We start from the raw sequence: 13,553 nt of genomic DNA, 5'->3' as shown, positions 1-13,553 counted from the left end.
AGGCCAAATAAGAAATCACAAAGGAAATTTAAAAACTTTTGTCATTAATAATAAATGTTGTGTATCAAATTTTATGTGACACATCTAAAATTGTATTTAAAGAGAAGTGCATAGCCTTGACTTTACATGTTAGAAAAGGAGAAAGTTTGGAAAATAATGACATAATAATCTTTCACAGGAAAGTAGAGAGATAACTGCAAATTAAACTATTAGATAAATTATTAACTAGAAAACCTTACAATGAAGAAAACTCCAGGTCCAAAGAACTTCACCAATAAATTCTACCAAATACTTAAAGGAGAAATATATAATGCAATCCATAACAAACTGCTAGAGAATAGTAAAGGAAGGAATACTTTTCAACTCATTTTATGAAGCAATATAATCTTGATACAAAAATCTGTCAAGAACACTGTAAGAAAGGAGATTTCAGAACAGTAGATCAATATCATTCATGAACATAAGAGAAAAATTCCTAAACATAGCATTAGAACCAAATCAAGAACTACATAAAGAGTACAAAATATTACAGCTTGGTGAGTTCAGTTCAGGAGTTCAAGGTTGGTTTGACATCTGCTATCAATTGCAATAGTTCTACACATTAATAGGGTAAAGAAAAATAACATGATCATCTCCATAGTTGCACAAAACCTTTTTAATACTTAGTTTTTAAAATCATGTCTTAGCAAGAACAAATAAAAGAAAACTTCCTCATTAAGATAATTATCTTCAAAAGGAGCTTTTGATGCTCATCTCTAGTATTAGTCTATTCTTTTCTTGATCTAACTCAGACCTGCTGAACCTTCTTACCCCCTGTGAAAGGGGGATGAGGAAAGAGTCATTAGATTTGTTTCACCTCACTCCCTGAGATAAATAAATCTACTTGGGAAACCAAGTGATAAATCAGAAGGTTGCATTGTGAGAATGCAATCAGAGGGGAATGGATGTAGCCAATATTCTTTATGAAAAGCTGTTGAAAACACTGTTGTTGCGGAGTAAGAAAGTCCCTGGAGCATTTCTGAATAGTGTAGGGACCATGCCTCTTCTGTTAACTTAGTTCATTATATCTTTAGATGGAGTATAATGTGAATTCTTGGGCTTTGGATTTACATATGCTAATATAGTAATTCTGATTTCTGTTGGCTGTCATTCAACTTTGTCTCTCAGTGAGCCAGACTGTTTATTCATATGTATATTTTGCATATCCTGTGACCTTTTCCTAGAATAACCTCCCCATCTTGATTCCACCTTCTCTTCTCATCCATTTGGCAGACTCTTCAAACTAACTTAAGCACCTCTCCTGTGTGAAGTTTTCCCTTCCTTATGTCCTTATTGTAGCTGGCTTGTTTTCTGTAATAATACTTATTATACTATAATAATATTTTCTATAATAATACTTATATACTATTGAGATGTTTAGTTATATCTCATTAGATTTGAATTTCTTAAAAGAAGATCCTGTGTCTTCATATTTGTGTTTCTACTATCTATACTTAATAAAAAGTTTACTAAATGCAGAAATAATGACCAAATATAAACTCAAAAGACAATGCCAGTGACCTACTTTCTCCTACCATGCCTGACCTACCTATAGCTAACACCTAGTTAGTTCATTAGAATTATTACTCCAATAAAAGGATGAATCCACTGATCAGATTTCAGTTATCATAATCTAATCGTTTCACTTCTGAACATTGCTACATTGGATAACATGTTTTCAATACATGAGCTTTTGGGGGACACTTCATATCCAAACTACAACAGTAGTGTGCTGCCTTCTTATGACCACCCTTTGGATACTCTGCTCAGTCTTCCTGAACTCATTCTAGCTAGTAATGAAAACGTCTCTGGTTGAATACACTGAATTTACAATCAATAATGAACTCTAAATTGAATTTATAATTGCTTTTATGATGCTACTACAGTTGCAGGCATTTTAAATGCTGACTTCTCGGGTGCTAGTCATAATTTTAATTTTTATTTTCATCCTATTTCTGTTAAGTGACAGGAAACGGGGAGGGAGTAATACGAGTTGAAAATTCTCAGGAATAATATTAATTAGGTATGGAAAAGAACTTGAAAAAACAGTTCAAAATAAGATTCAGCCGAGAACCAAGATTAATTACTAATTAAGTTCAATAGTTTATTACCAAAACAAATAAGGGAGAGTAGAGTTGCCAGGAAAATGAAGAAACTAGTTCTTCCCACTATTTCTTAATCCTTTGCACCCATGACATGTGTAGAACACACTGACATTTACCCAACACTGGGGTGAATGGATGAGGCTGCCTGTTAGAGCAAGCTAGAGGCTGGGGGTATGGCTGTCGCAGGCTCCATCTGACTGTGCTGAGAGCTGAGAGCAAGATCTCAGCATACCCCAAACCCCTTTGCAGTAGACTGTGGGGGGACTCTGAAGTTAAGGGAGTATATGATATACCTGCAATGGCTGGCAGTCCTGATCCTCAGCCAAACCTCACGTACAAGGAAGGTTCAGAGCATAAAATTGTAGCACTATTCCTGGGAGGAAAGAGCGCTTGGAGTTTTCATCTCCAACTTAATGTTCATGGAATAATGGCAAACACGACCAATTAATTGATCAGGAATGATAGCAGCAGAAGGTTTGAAACTAAGCCTTGAAGGGTAGATAGTATTTAGATGTGAAAAAGAAGTGGAGTGTGACATTGGAATCGTATTCTAAGTGGAAGAGCCACAGGGGTATCAGAAGGGAAATCCTGATGAGGGAAGGAGCTGAATTTAATTCAGCTGTTTTTGGAGTTTGAGGGATATTGAGTTATTCTGGCCTGGGATATGTTATTAAATTTAATATCCTGACTTTAATTTTTGAACTTTATTTTGTATACATTACTATTTTTGGTGTAGATGGCAACATTGATCTCTATATATTTTAATTTCACATTAATCCTTTACCCTTTAATGCTAAAGTGTATTTACTTATTATTCTATTACTATAGTAATATATAATTATTGATATTTATTATTTACTCTAGGTTATCAGACCAAGATGAAAAGGGCAAGACCAAGCAAGAGTGTATCATATCTGACCCCTCCTTTTCCATGGTGACAGTTCAACGGGAAGATAGTGGAATAACTTGGGAGACCAATTCAAGTAGATCTTCCACTCCTTGGGCCTCGGAAGAAAGTCAGACATCTGGTGTATGTAGCCTGGAAGGATCAACTGTGAATTCTCCTCCAGGAAACGTTTCCTTTATTGTGGATGAAGTTAAAAAGGTTCGGAAAAGAACTCATAAGTCAAAGCATGGGTCACCATCATTGCGTCGGAAAGGCAACAAAAAAAGGAATTCTTTAGAATCTCAAGATGTTCCAGCAAGTAAAAAGGACAATCCTTTAATTTCAGAAAGCCAGGCACTAAACACCGAGAAAGAAAAGCTATCTTCTGGCATTTATGATAAGACAAGAAAAAAGAAAACCACCTCAAATACACCTCCTATTACTGGGGCAATATACAAAGAACACAAGCCCTTAGTGTTAAGGCCAGTCTACATAGGAACAGTACAATATAAAATTAAGATGTTTAATTCGGTTAAAGAAGAATTAATTCCTCTACAATTTTATGGAACGTTGCCAAAGGGTTATGTAATTAAAGAAATCCATTACCGCAAAGGGAAAGATGCATCTATTAGTCTAGAGCCAGATTTTGACAATCGTGATTCTAACATAGTTTCTAAAACAGGCAAATTAGTAACCCAAAGCATAGCTGAGGATAGAGTAAAAGAACTTGCTCCACCCTGGAGAAGTGCCCTCTCCAAAGGATCAAAGTCCCTGACTTCCTTGTTCAGTTATGAAGATCAAAAGAAAATTTACAGTGATTCCCTTCAAAGTGCCACATCTGTAAGGGAGCACACAGATTCCTCTTATTCAAGTAATGATTCAGCAGAGAGAGAAGTACAGTGCAGGCCTCCACAATCAGTGCCACAATGGCCAAGCGATGAAGCAAAGCCCCTAGTGGAGCCTTCCTCTCTTCCACTTGATATATCTGCAAGTATGTTCCTGGAAACAGCAAAGGAAGAATTTGAGCCTGATTCACAAGAACCCATAGTTTCAGAGAACAATGCTTCAGTTTCACCAGTTTTAGTGGATGAGGTGAAAGAGGAAAACATGGATTCTACTGACCATTCCATTTCAGTGGAGACAGTGAAGGATTCTCTGGAGACAAGCTCACTAGGTCTGGCACCATCTATCCAGGAAGGTTTTGAGCCAAACAAGGAAGATCTAGGCTTGACTTCACTAGAAAGGTCAGAACCAGTCTCTGAACGACTGACCCCTCCTCTTCCCAGCTTCCAAGAAGAAAAGGAAGACCATGTGCCTGAGCCATCCATGTCACTTCCAGAACCTGTAGTGCTACAAGAACCAGAGAAAGAAGAAATAGAAACTTCTCTGCCAATAGCAGCTATCCCTGAACCTGAAGATTCTGATTTAGCAGAAGAGATTATAGAACTTGACTACCCAGAAAGTCCAGTTGTTTCTGAGAAGTCCTTCCCACAACATTTGTCCCCTGAAGTGGAGCACAAAGAAGAGGAGCACAAAGAAGAGGAGCCCATTCTACCATTACTGGTAACAGCAGCACCTGAATATGTCACTTTGTCTGAGGAAGAAAGAGAAGAACATGAGTCTGTTTCCACTGATTCTGCTTTTGTGTCGGAGTATTCAATCCCACAGGATTTGAACCATGAACTAGAGAGGCAAGGAGATGAGCCAGTTTCTCCATCCAGTGTAAAAGCCATGTCTGAACATGAAGTCTTGTCAGAAGAAGAGAATGAGGCATTTCAGCCTTATTCCCCAACTTTGGACTCTGTGTCAGAGAGTTCTCTCTCGCCATCCACAGCTGGGATGACTTATGAATGCCAGGCCCCTCTGTTTTCAACAGTTACATCTGAACACACAGTCCTATCAGGAGATGAGGCCTCAGAAAGTGGACATCATACACCAGATTCCACATCTGCTTCTGAATATTCAGTTCCATCCCATGCAACACAAGAGTCACTGAAGGAAACAGTTGACCACAAGTCTCCATTAGAATCAAAAGGTATCTCTGAGCACACCATTTTACCAGAAGAGAAGAAAGACACTGGACCATATTCCCCAGATGTGTCCTGTGCATCTGAATGCTCTCTCCCATCCCACACAGCCGAGATGGCTTCTGAAGGCCAGGCCCCATCACTTTCAGTCTCTCCATCTGTGATCCTATCAGAAGAAGAGACAATAGAAATGCAGCGGTATTCACCCTCTTCCACATCTGCTTCTGAATTTTCAGTACCCCCATATGCAACACCAGAGCCCCAGGAGGAAGAAATTATCAACATATCTCCTCTAAATATAAAAGGTGCTTCCTCACCCATGAATTTATCAGAAAGAGAGCAAGAAGACATTGGGCCTTTTTCTCCAGATTCTGCATTTGCCTCAGAATTCTCATTTTCACCCTACACAACTCAGGAAGCAGAGAAAAGACAATTCGAGCGTGATTCTCCAATGTGTTTAACATCACCATCTGAACACACTATTTTGTCAGATGAAGACACTGAAGAAACTGAACTTTTTTCTCCAGATTCAGCATCACAAGTTTCAATCCCACCATATAGAATCCCAGAAACAGAGGCAAAAGACATTGAGCCAGATTCACTATTAACTGCAATGTCTGCTTCAGGTTACTCTTCCTTTTCTGAAGCAGATGAGGAAAAGATTGGATCAACAGCTGCTACACCTGTACCTGAGAATTTTGACTCATCACAGAAGCAAAAAGATGAACCTTGCTCTTTCACATCTGCATCTGAAGAATCGAGCCTGCCACCTTCAGCAAATAGAGCAAACGAAGCAGAAATCAATCCAGATGATCAAACAATCTCAGCATCTGTATCTGAATATCTCATTATGGCACAGCAGTGGAAAACTCAAGCATCTGTGCAGCCCGAGCTGGAAGATTTGGATCCACCATATTTAACCAGTGGATTGGAGAGGGGAGAAATTAAGACAAATTTGTCAGCAGCTACAGTTCCTGCTTCTCCACCTGCACAGTCATCCATGGCAAAGGAAGAAACAAAACCTGTTTTGCCAGCATCTCAGTGTTCGGTTTTACCTGACTCAGTCCATGAAATTAAGAAAGAACCGGAACCTCAAGCATCACTCACTCTAAAGACTGCAGATGAACAGATGGCTTTGTCAAAAGTCAGAAAGGAAAAAACTGTGCCTGATTCTCAAGAAGCTACAGCACATGTATCAGAGGATCAAAAATTGGAGCCTCAGCCTCCAAATGTTCCAGAGTCTGGGATGAAATATTCAGTTTTTCCTGACTTGGTAGATGAGCCAAAGAAGGATGTTAAACCCAATTTAGCTTCAACTGTGACTTCTGAACTAGAACGGAGAATGTTGTCAGAGAATGAGCCTGAAGCAGTAAAACCATCTTCACCTCTAAAAGAAACATCTATATCTGGATCGGAGGTTTTATCTGGAGTGAAAACGGAAGTGAAACATGATTCCAAAATAACAAGTACCACCAGAGAGCTTCATTCAGCCTCATCGGGAGTAGAAAAGGAAACCGAACAGGGTGCTCCCGCACCAGCATTTTCAGCTTGGTCAAAAGAAATGAAGAAAGAAACTGAACCCAACTCTTCAACAACCATCACACCTGTAACTAAGCTTGATTCAAAGTTAACCAAATTGGTAAAAGAAAAAATCCTGACAGATTCATCTCTTGCCACCCCTGTAGAATATCCAGTCTTAACAAAATTAGGAGAAGGTGAATTAGGAAGTGGTTTGCCACCATGTGAAACGTCTGTAGATGAGCATTCAGTTCTTAAAGAAGAAAAGGTAGCAATTAAAAGTGCTTCCTCTCTCACAGAAACTTCTTTATCCAAAGGCCTGGCTTGGTCAGAAGCAGAGAAGGAAATTAAATTAGATACACCTCTAAGTGGATCCTCTATTGCAGAGCATTCTATTTTGTCAAAAGTTGAAACTCAGGAAGATAAACCTGGGTTGCCAATATCCAAAATGTCATCTTCTCAGCTTTCAGATGTATCTAAGGAAGAGAGGGTAGAAGACTTACAAGATCTCTCGTTGTCTACAGTCCTCAACTCTGAACATTTGGTTTCATCACAGAACAAAAACTCTGTATCTGCCTTGGATGGGTCAAGACCAGAACCTGTGCTTTCGCTGCACCTAGGTGGTGAGATCAAGAAAGAAGCCAGACTTCCTTCACCACAAAATGTGTCACCTGTGCCCAAACATATAGTCCCCAAAGGCGAAAATGAGGAGACAAGTTCTCCCAAGTTTGAAAATATAGTGCCAGTAGATGTAGCCTCAACATTACTAACTCTCAAAGAGGATGAGAACAAACAGGCAAGGGAGACATCTTTTACAGCCCAGAGAGACTTCCTGCCAGGAAAACAAGATCTGGCTGCAGCAGAGCTCCTTTTGGAGACTGAGAAGAGAGACGAGCCACACCAATTATCAGAATTACCAGATGCCAGGTCAGAATTCACAGGTGGTTTAGGTAGGCAAAGTGAATCCACAGGAACAGAACCAGTAAAATCTCTTATAACTGAATCAGAAGATTCTGTTTTCTTAGAAAAGAGTCTAGTTGAGCTTAGAAGCAGAGGAGAAGGAACTGAAAACAGGGAGCTTCATGTGTCTGCTACAGAACCATCAAAGATTGCTTCTTTTGACTTCCTTGTAGAACAAAAGAAGCCTGAGAAAGCACTTCATTCAGATCAAGCTGTTAAATTGCCTGATGTGAGCAGCTCTTCTGCAGATAAACCAGATCTGGGTGTTAAACAGTCTTCATTTATGAAAGAGAATTTGCCTTTGGAACAATCAAAATCATTTATGACAGCTGAGCCTCCTAAAAAAACAAAAATGAAAGAGGCCCTAATTTCTCCAAAGGATGATAACTGGATGCTGGAAAAGCCAGAAAATTTGGCCAGTCAACAAGAAGAAAGAATGTTAGAATCTGTGCAGCTGAATTCCTCTGGCAGCAATGATCTTATGACAGAACAGCCCAAGCCTGCCCCATTGGATAAGGATCATACATATGAAATCGGGAAGCAGGTTCTGACACATTCTATGGAAGAACCTCATGTGTCTTCACAAGAAGGAGTATCTACTCTAGATACTTCCAGTGGTAATAGAGAGACCTTGTTGACTACACCTTACTCAACTGAAGAAATAAAGTTGGCCCAAGAACCCAAATCTCTAGTTCCGGCTGAAAATGTAGAGAAAAACATAGCAGAGGGGAGACAGTTCTATTCTTTCATGGGGAGGGAAAGTTTGATATTGGAGAAAGCAAACACAGAATTTTCTAGGTCTTGCAAAGAAGATATTCAGGAAGAAATCAAATCACCTCCTGAAAGAACCCTCCAGAAACCAGTGCCTGCCCCATCTGTGGAACAGGTGAAGACAGAAACTATCCCCTTTCCTGTCAAAGCAGACCATTTCCCAGAAGAAGTCAGGGAACCTGCACCAGGCAGTGAAAAAGAAGCATGCAAGAGCCCACCTCCTTTACTTGGAGAGAAACCATTAGAAGAATCAAAAATAGTTCAGCCAAAGATTGTAGATAATGCTAGTGAGGAAATTAAAGGAACACCTGAAGTGAAAATACCTACTCAAAGAAAACCTGTCCCCTCAATCCCAGTGAGTAAAGAAACTGAACTCCCAGAGACACCCGAGGTGACACAAAAGCTTCCTGAGAAGCCAAAGGCAGTTGAACAAGGCCTTCCGGAAGCAAAGGAAAAGAAAGGCATTTCATCTTTCAAATCATGGATGTCTAGTTTATTTTTTGGATCAAGCACTCCAGATAATAAAGTTGCTGGAAAAGATTTAGAAACTCAGCCAAGTTCCTCTGTAGAAAAAGCAGTGACTGTTTTAGAACCTCAAGGTACAATTCCTGCTGATTTCAATGCAACTGAGAAACCAACTGATGATTCATTACCAGAGGTGACACTTAAAACTGCTGAAGAAGAATCGAGAGGTACCTTAGTTAAATCTTGTGAAGGTCAAGACCTAAAAGAAAAATCCACATTTTTACCAAAGGTAGAAGTTTTACAACAGCCAAAACCCAACTCTGAGGTGTCTACTGAAGATTACAGGAAGAAAGAGGTTTCGGACTATTCAGAGGAAATGGACATAAACTTAAATACTTCTGCTGATGGTGAGGAACATTTTGGAATTCAAGCCTATTCCCCCATGTATGAGAAATCGGTTATGGCAGAAGCCAAAAATGTTCCTCTTCATGTTACTGAGACTAAAAAAGAACAGAAGCCAGAAATCTCGCCTCCATCTAAGTGGAATATTTCTGTTCTTAGGGGAGATCCAAGCAGTGATCAAAAAGAAAAGTCACTCTTTTCATTTGATGTAGTAGATAAGATGCCACAACAGCCAAGATCTGCTTCATCTGACTTCACAAGTCAAAATATCACAAAGGAATCAGAGAAGCCAGAGCCAATAATTGTGCCAGCAGAAGAATCAAAAGGCATTTTAATTGATCTTGGTGAGGACAGAGTGAAGAAAGAAATGCCAAAACCTACTTCCTTGAAATGTTCTGAAGAGGAAATGAAACTCAGGTCTGTTAGCCGATTGGAAGAGAAAGATAACTTAGAAAGCAGATCACTTACCTTGGCAGAAAAGAAGGAGTTGGCAGAAAAGCAAGAAAGCGTGGCTCCCTTAGAGCTTATAGAAAATAAAGAAACATGGGAGGTACCAATGGTGCATAAATCTAGACCTATAAAATCAGAAGAATCAAAAGCTGCTGTTAGACTAGAGTACATCTATCCAAATGAAGACCACAAGGAAAGGTCCTCTGTTATTGTTGGTTCTGAGGAGGAGAAAGGAGAAGAAAAAGTAAAGCAGGCACAAGTATTACTAGAAGAAAAGAAGCAGCAGGAAATTCAGCCTTATTCTCTGAATGTGGCCAAGTCTATGCCTGAAGAATCAGCTATCTCTTTAGGTAATTCCTTGGCTGAAACTCAACCGTTTTCATTCATCAAAGCAACATCTGCTATTGAAAAACCAGAAAGCATACTCTCAGAGGCTCACCCAGAAATCAGGGACAGAAAGACAGTAGAAACCCAACTATGTCCATTCGAAGACAGTGAAATTTTGGTGGAGAAAACCAAGAGTTTCCGCCCTGTGGATCTTCCTTATCAGGATGAAATGGGTTTTCCTCCTCAGGAAGGAAACCTGGCATTAGAAAAGTCAAGCAGGGACATGACAGGTCACAAAGAGGAAAAGGGACAGTTCTCACTGTCAGAGCTACTTAAAGGTGGCTCAGTAGATACCACAGAAGAAAGTATGGAGCAAGGCTCTTCATCTAAAGACTCTGAAAGGACTTTAGAGAGTCCTTCTGAAGAAACAAGGAGCTTAGAAAAACCGCCATATTTGCTCTCATCTGTAAAAGCACAAACTCTTGTTTCAGAAGCTTCTCCAGAAATTAGCACAGTGAAGAAACAGGAAATTCCATGGTCAGAACTGACTCCAGAGAGGCCCACAGTTCACACTATTCAAACATCTAAAGATCACCCAGCCCAGGTGCCTAAACAATCTGTTCTTGTTTCAAGGGGTCACTTGGAGACTGTGGAGGATACTCCTGTAAATGTACCACTCTCTTCACCGAGAAGTAACTATGCTCAATTTATAATGAATGCAACAACAACCAATGCTGATAAAGTGGCCTCTACTAAAGAAATGTCCAATGAACCTGAAGACATATATGCAAAAGATGAAGAATTGACAGTAACTAGTAAGCCAGCTGGGCTTTCAGAAGATCAGAAGAGTGCCTTTAGTATCATTTCCGAAGGCTGTGAGATACTGAATATCCATGCCCCTGCATTCATTCCTTCAGTGGATCAGGAAGAAAGTGAACAAATGCAAGATAAGTTAGAATATTTGGAAGAGAAGCCCTCACTCAAAACCATATCCCTCCATGATGAGAGCGAGGCAGTTGCTCACCATGAAACATTAAGGAGCAGGTTAGAAGATTCTGATGGGAAAGTTACATCATTGAAAGAAAATGAACAAAAAGAAACTCATAAAACAAAAGAGGCAATATCCACAGATTCAGAAACTGGTGATTTAGCTTTTATTCAACCCACAATTCCCAGTGAAGAGGATTATTTTGAAAAATACACTTTGATTGATTATAACATCTCCCCAGACCCAGAAAAACAGAAAGCTCCACAGAAACTAACTGTTGAACAGAAACTGTCAAAGGAACCTACAGGAGAATCTCTCTCTTTTCCAGGAAGTTCACAGGAAAGTGCCCCAGAATATGATTTGGTGAAATTAGATGAAAGTTTTTATGGCCCGGAAAAGGACCACAGCAAATTATCTCACCCAGAAATGCAAAAGTCTTCAGTTATCCAAAAATCAGCTGGTGGGAATGTTTCAAAGGACATAAATAGAGATGTGGACTCCAGGTCACCTGGGGTTCCTTTATTTGGTGAAGAGGAAGGAGTTTTGTCAAGAACCCAGATATTTCCTACCACTGCCAAAGCCGTTAATCCTGAGCTTCTGGAGGAACCACCTGCACTTGCATTTTTATATAAGGATCTTTACGAAGAGGCAGTTGGAGAGAAAAAGAAAGAAGGGGAGACAGCTTCTGAAGGTGACAGTGTGAAGTCTGAGGCATCATTTCCAAGCAGAAATTCTGACACTGATGATGGCACAGGAATATATTTTGAGAAGTACATACTCAAAGATGACATTCTCCATGACACATCTGTAACTCCAAAGGACCAAGGCCAAGGTCTGGAAGAAAAACCAGTTGGTAAGGATGATTCATACCAACTGAGAGCTTCAGAAGGGGAAATTGGGGGAAAGTCTGGAACTATTTTGGGGGAGAAGAGTCTGGAAGAAGATAGGAAGGCTGTTTATAGGGAAGAAGAAACAGTAGACCTTGTGGTAGCCCTTGATGATGTAGCGATGCAGAGCAAAGCTCCTGTCACTGAGGAAGTCAGAGTGGTTACCCAGAAGATAAGCTATGCAGTTCCATTTGAAGATACCCATCATGTTCTGGAGAGTGTAGATGAGTCGAGCAGTCAGGGTAATGAGGCAGGAAATGCAAGTGCAGGGGTCAGTCTGAATGTTCCAATACAAGTGTCCTTCCCAGAGGAAGAATGTGCATCTGGCACAACTTATGTTCAAGAAACACTACAGGAAGAACCTAAAGTACAGGTCCCACCTGAGCCATGTGAAGAGAGACCCCGTGGTAGTCCTGTGCAGGATGAGTATGACTTTGCTGAATCCCTCAGTTATGAAGTGGTTAGTCAAGATGTTTTATCAGAAGAACTGTATACAGAATCCACACCTGGAGATGTGTTATCTCAAGGAAAGGAATCATTAGAACACATCGGGAAATGTGAATTTGTTAGTGAGGTGGAACAAAGTATGTCTGCTGAACAGAAAGAGTTGGGCAGAGAGGGAAGAGAACAAGAACAGTTATCATCAGATTTAGTAACTGAGAAGGCACAAAAGGAAGCAAAGAAGTCGCAGATTGACTCATATTGCTACACCTGCAAAAGCCCAATTTCTGCAATGGACAAGGTTTTTGGCACCCACAAAGACCATGAGGTTTCAACTCTAGATACAGCTATAAGTGCTGTTAAAGTAAGTCAATTTCAAAGCATACAAATGATAATATATATACATTCAGTTTGTTTTCACATTTTCTTAAAAAATGACCAATAAACTGGGCACAGTGGGCATGCCTATAATCCCAGCTACTTGGGAGGCCGAGGCAGGAGGATCACAAGTTTGAGGGCATCCTGGGCAACCTTAGTGTCTTAGTGAGATGCAACCTTAGTGTCTTAGTGAGATGCAACCTTAGTGTCTTAGTGAGACGCTGTTTCAAAATAAAAAATAAAATAAAAGGTCTGGGGATGTAGTTCAGTGATAAGAGTGTCACTAGGTTCAGTTCCCAGTACTGAAAAACAAAATAAAACAAACACAATACAACATTTGATATACTCATCTTTATGCAGAATAGTTAAGACTGAAAGCAAACTAAGAATACTTTTGGGCTGAGGGTGTAGATCAGTGGTAGAGCACTTGTTTAGCATGTGCAAGGCCCTGGGTTCAATCCCAGCACTGCAGGAAAAAAAATACTTCTCCAAGAATTTAGTTAAGATTGATTTTTCAGATATTTTATTTGGTATATACTATGTGCCAGGCATTTTTTCTAGGTTTTAGGGATACAAAGAAATAAAATAGGGTCAGGTTCACTGCTTTTGAGAGCTTGTCATCTTATAGCAATTATCCTAATATCATTAAAAATGCCAAACAGTTTTAAACTTAAAAAAATACACCTTTGAAGAACTAGATGGATGCATACTGTAATCACAGCTACCTGGGAGTTGGAAGCAGGAGAATTGCAAGTTCAAGGCCAGCCTGGGCAATTTAGAGACTCAGTCTCAAAATAAAAATTAAAAAGGGGGCTAGGCATGTAGCTCTGTGATAAAGAGCTTGCCTAGCAAATGGGTTCAATTCCCAATATCTCAAAAAATATATTTATACATATGTATATACCTTTA

At 39.7% G+C, this 13,553-nt stretch overlaps 1 protein-coding gene across 1 annotated transcript in view; it reads left to right on the top strand.

The window, feature by feature from the left end:
• Positions 1-13,553, top strand: part of Cmya5 (cardiomyopathy associated 5) — a 95,348-nt gene that overhangs the window by 30,966 nt on the left and 50,829 nt on the right. The window contains exon 2 of the mRNA XM_027927793.2: positions 3,009-12,630. Coding sequence (XP_027783594.2) covers positions 3,009-12,630 — 9,622 coding nt within the window. The remainder of the gene's footprint in view (positions 1-3,008; positions 12,631-13,553) is intronic.

Source organism: Marmota flaviventris, chromosome 5 (assembly GCF_047511675.1).
Source record: "Marmota flaviventris isolate mMarFla1 chromosome 5, mMarFla1.hap1, whole genome shotgun sequence".
NCBI lineage: Eukaryota > Metazoa > Chordata > Mammalia > Rodentia > Sciuridae > Marmota > Marmota flaviventris.
The sequence above is the reverse complement of the archived record's forward strand: the minus strand, read 5'-3'. Positions and strand labels throughout refer to the sequence as shown.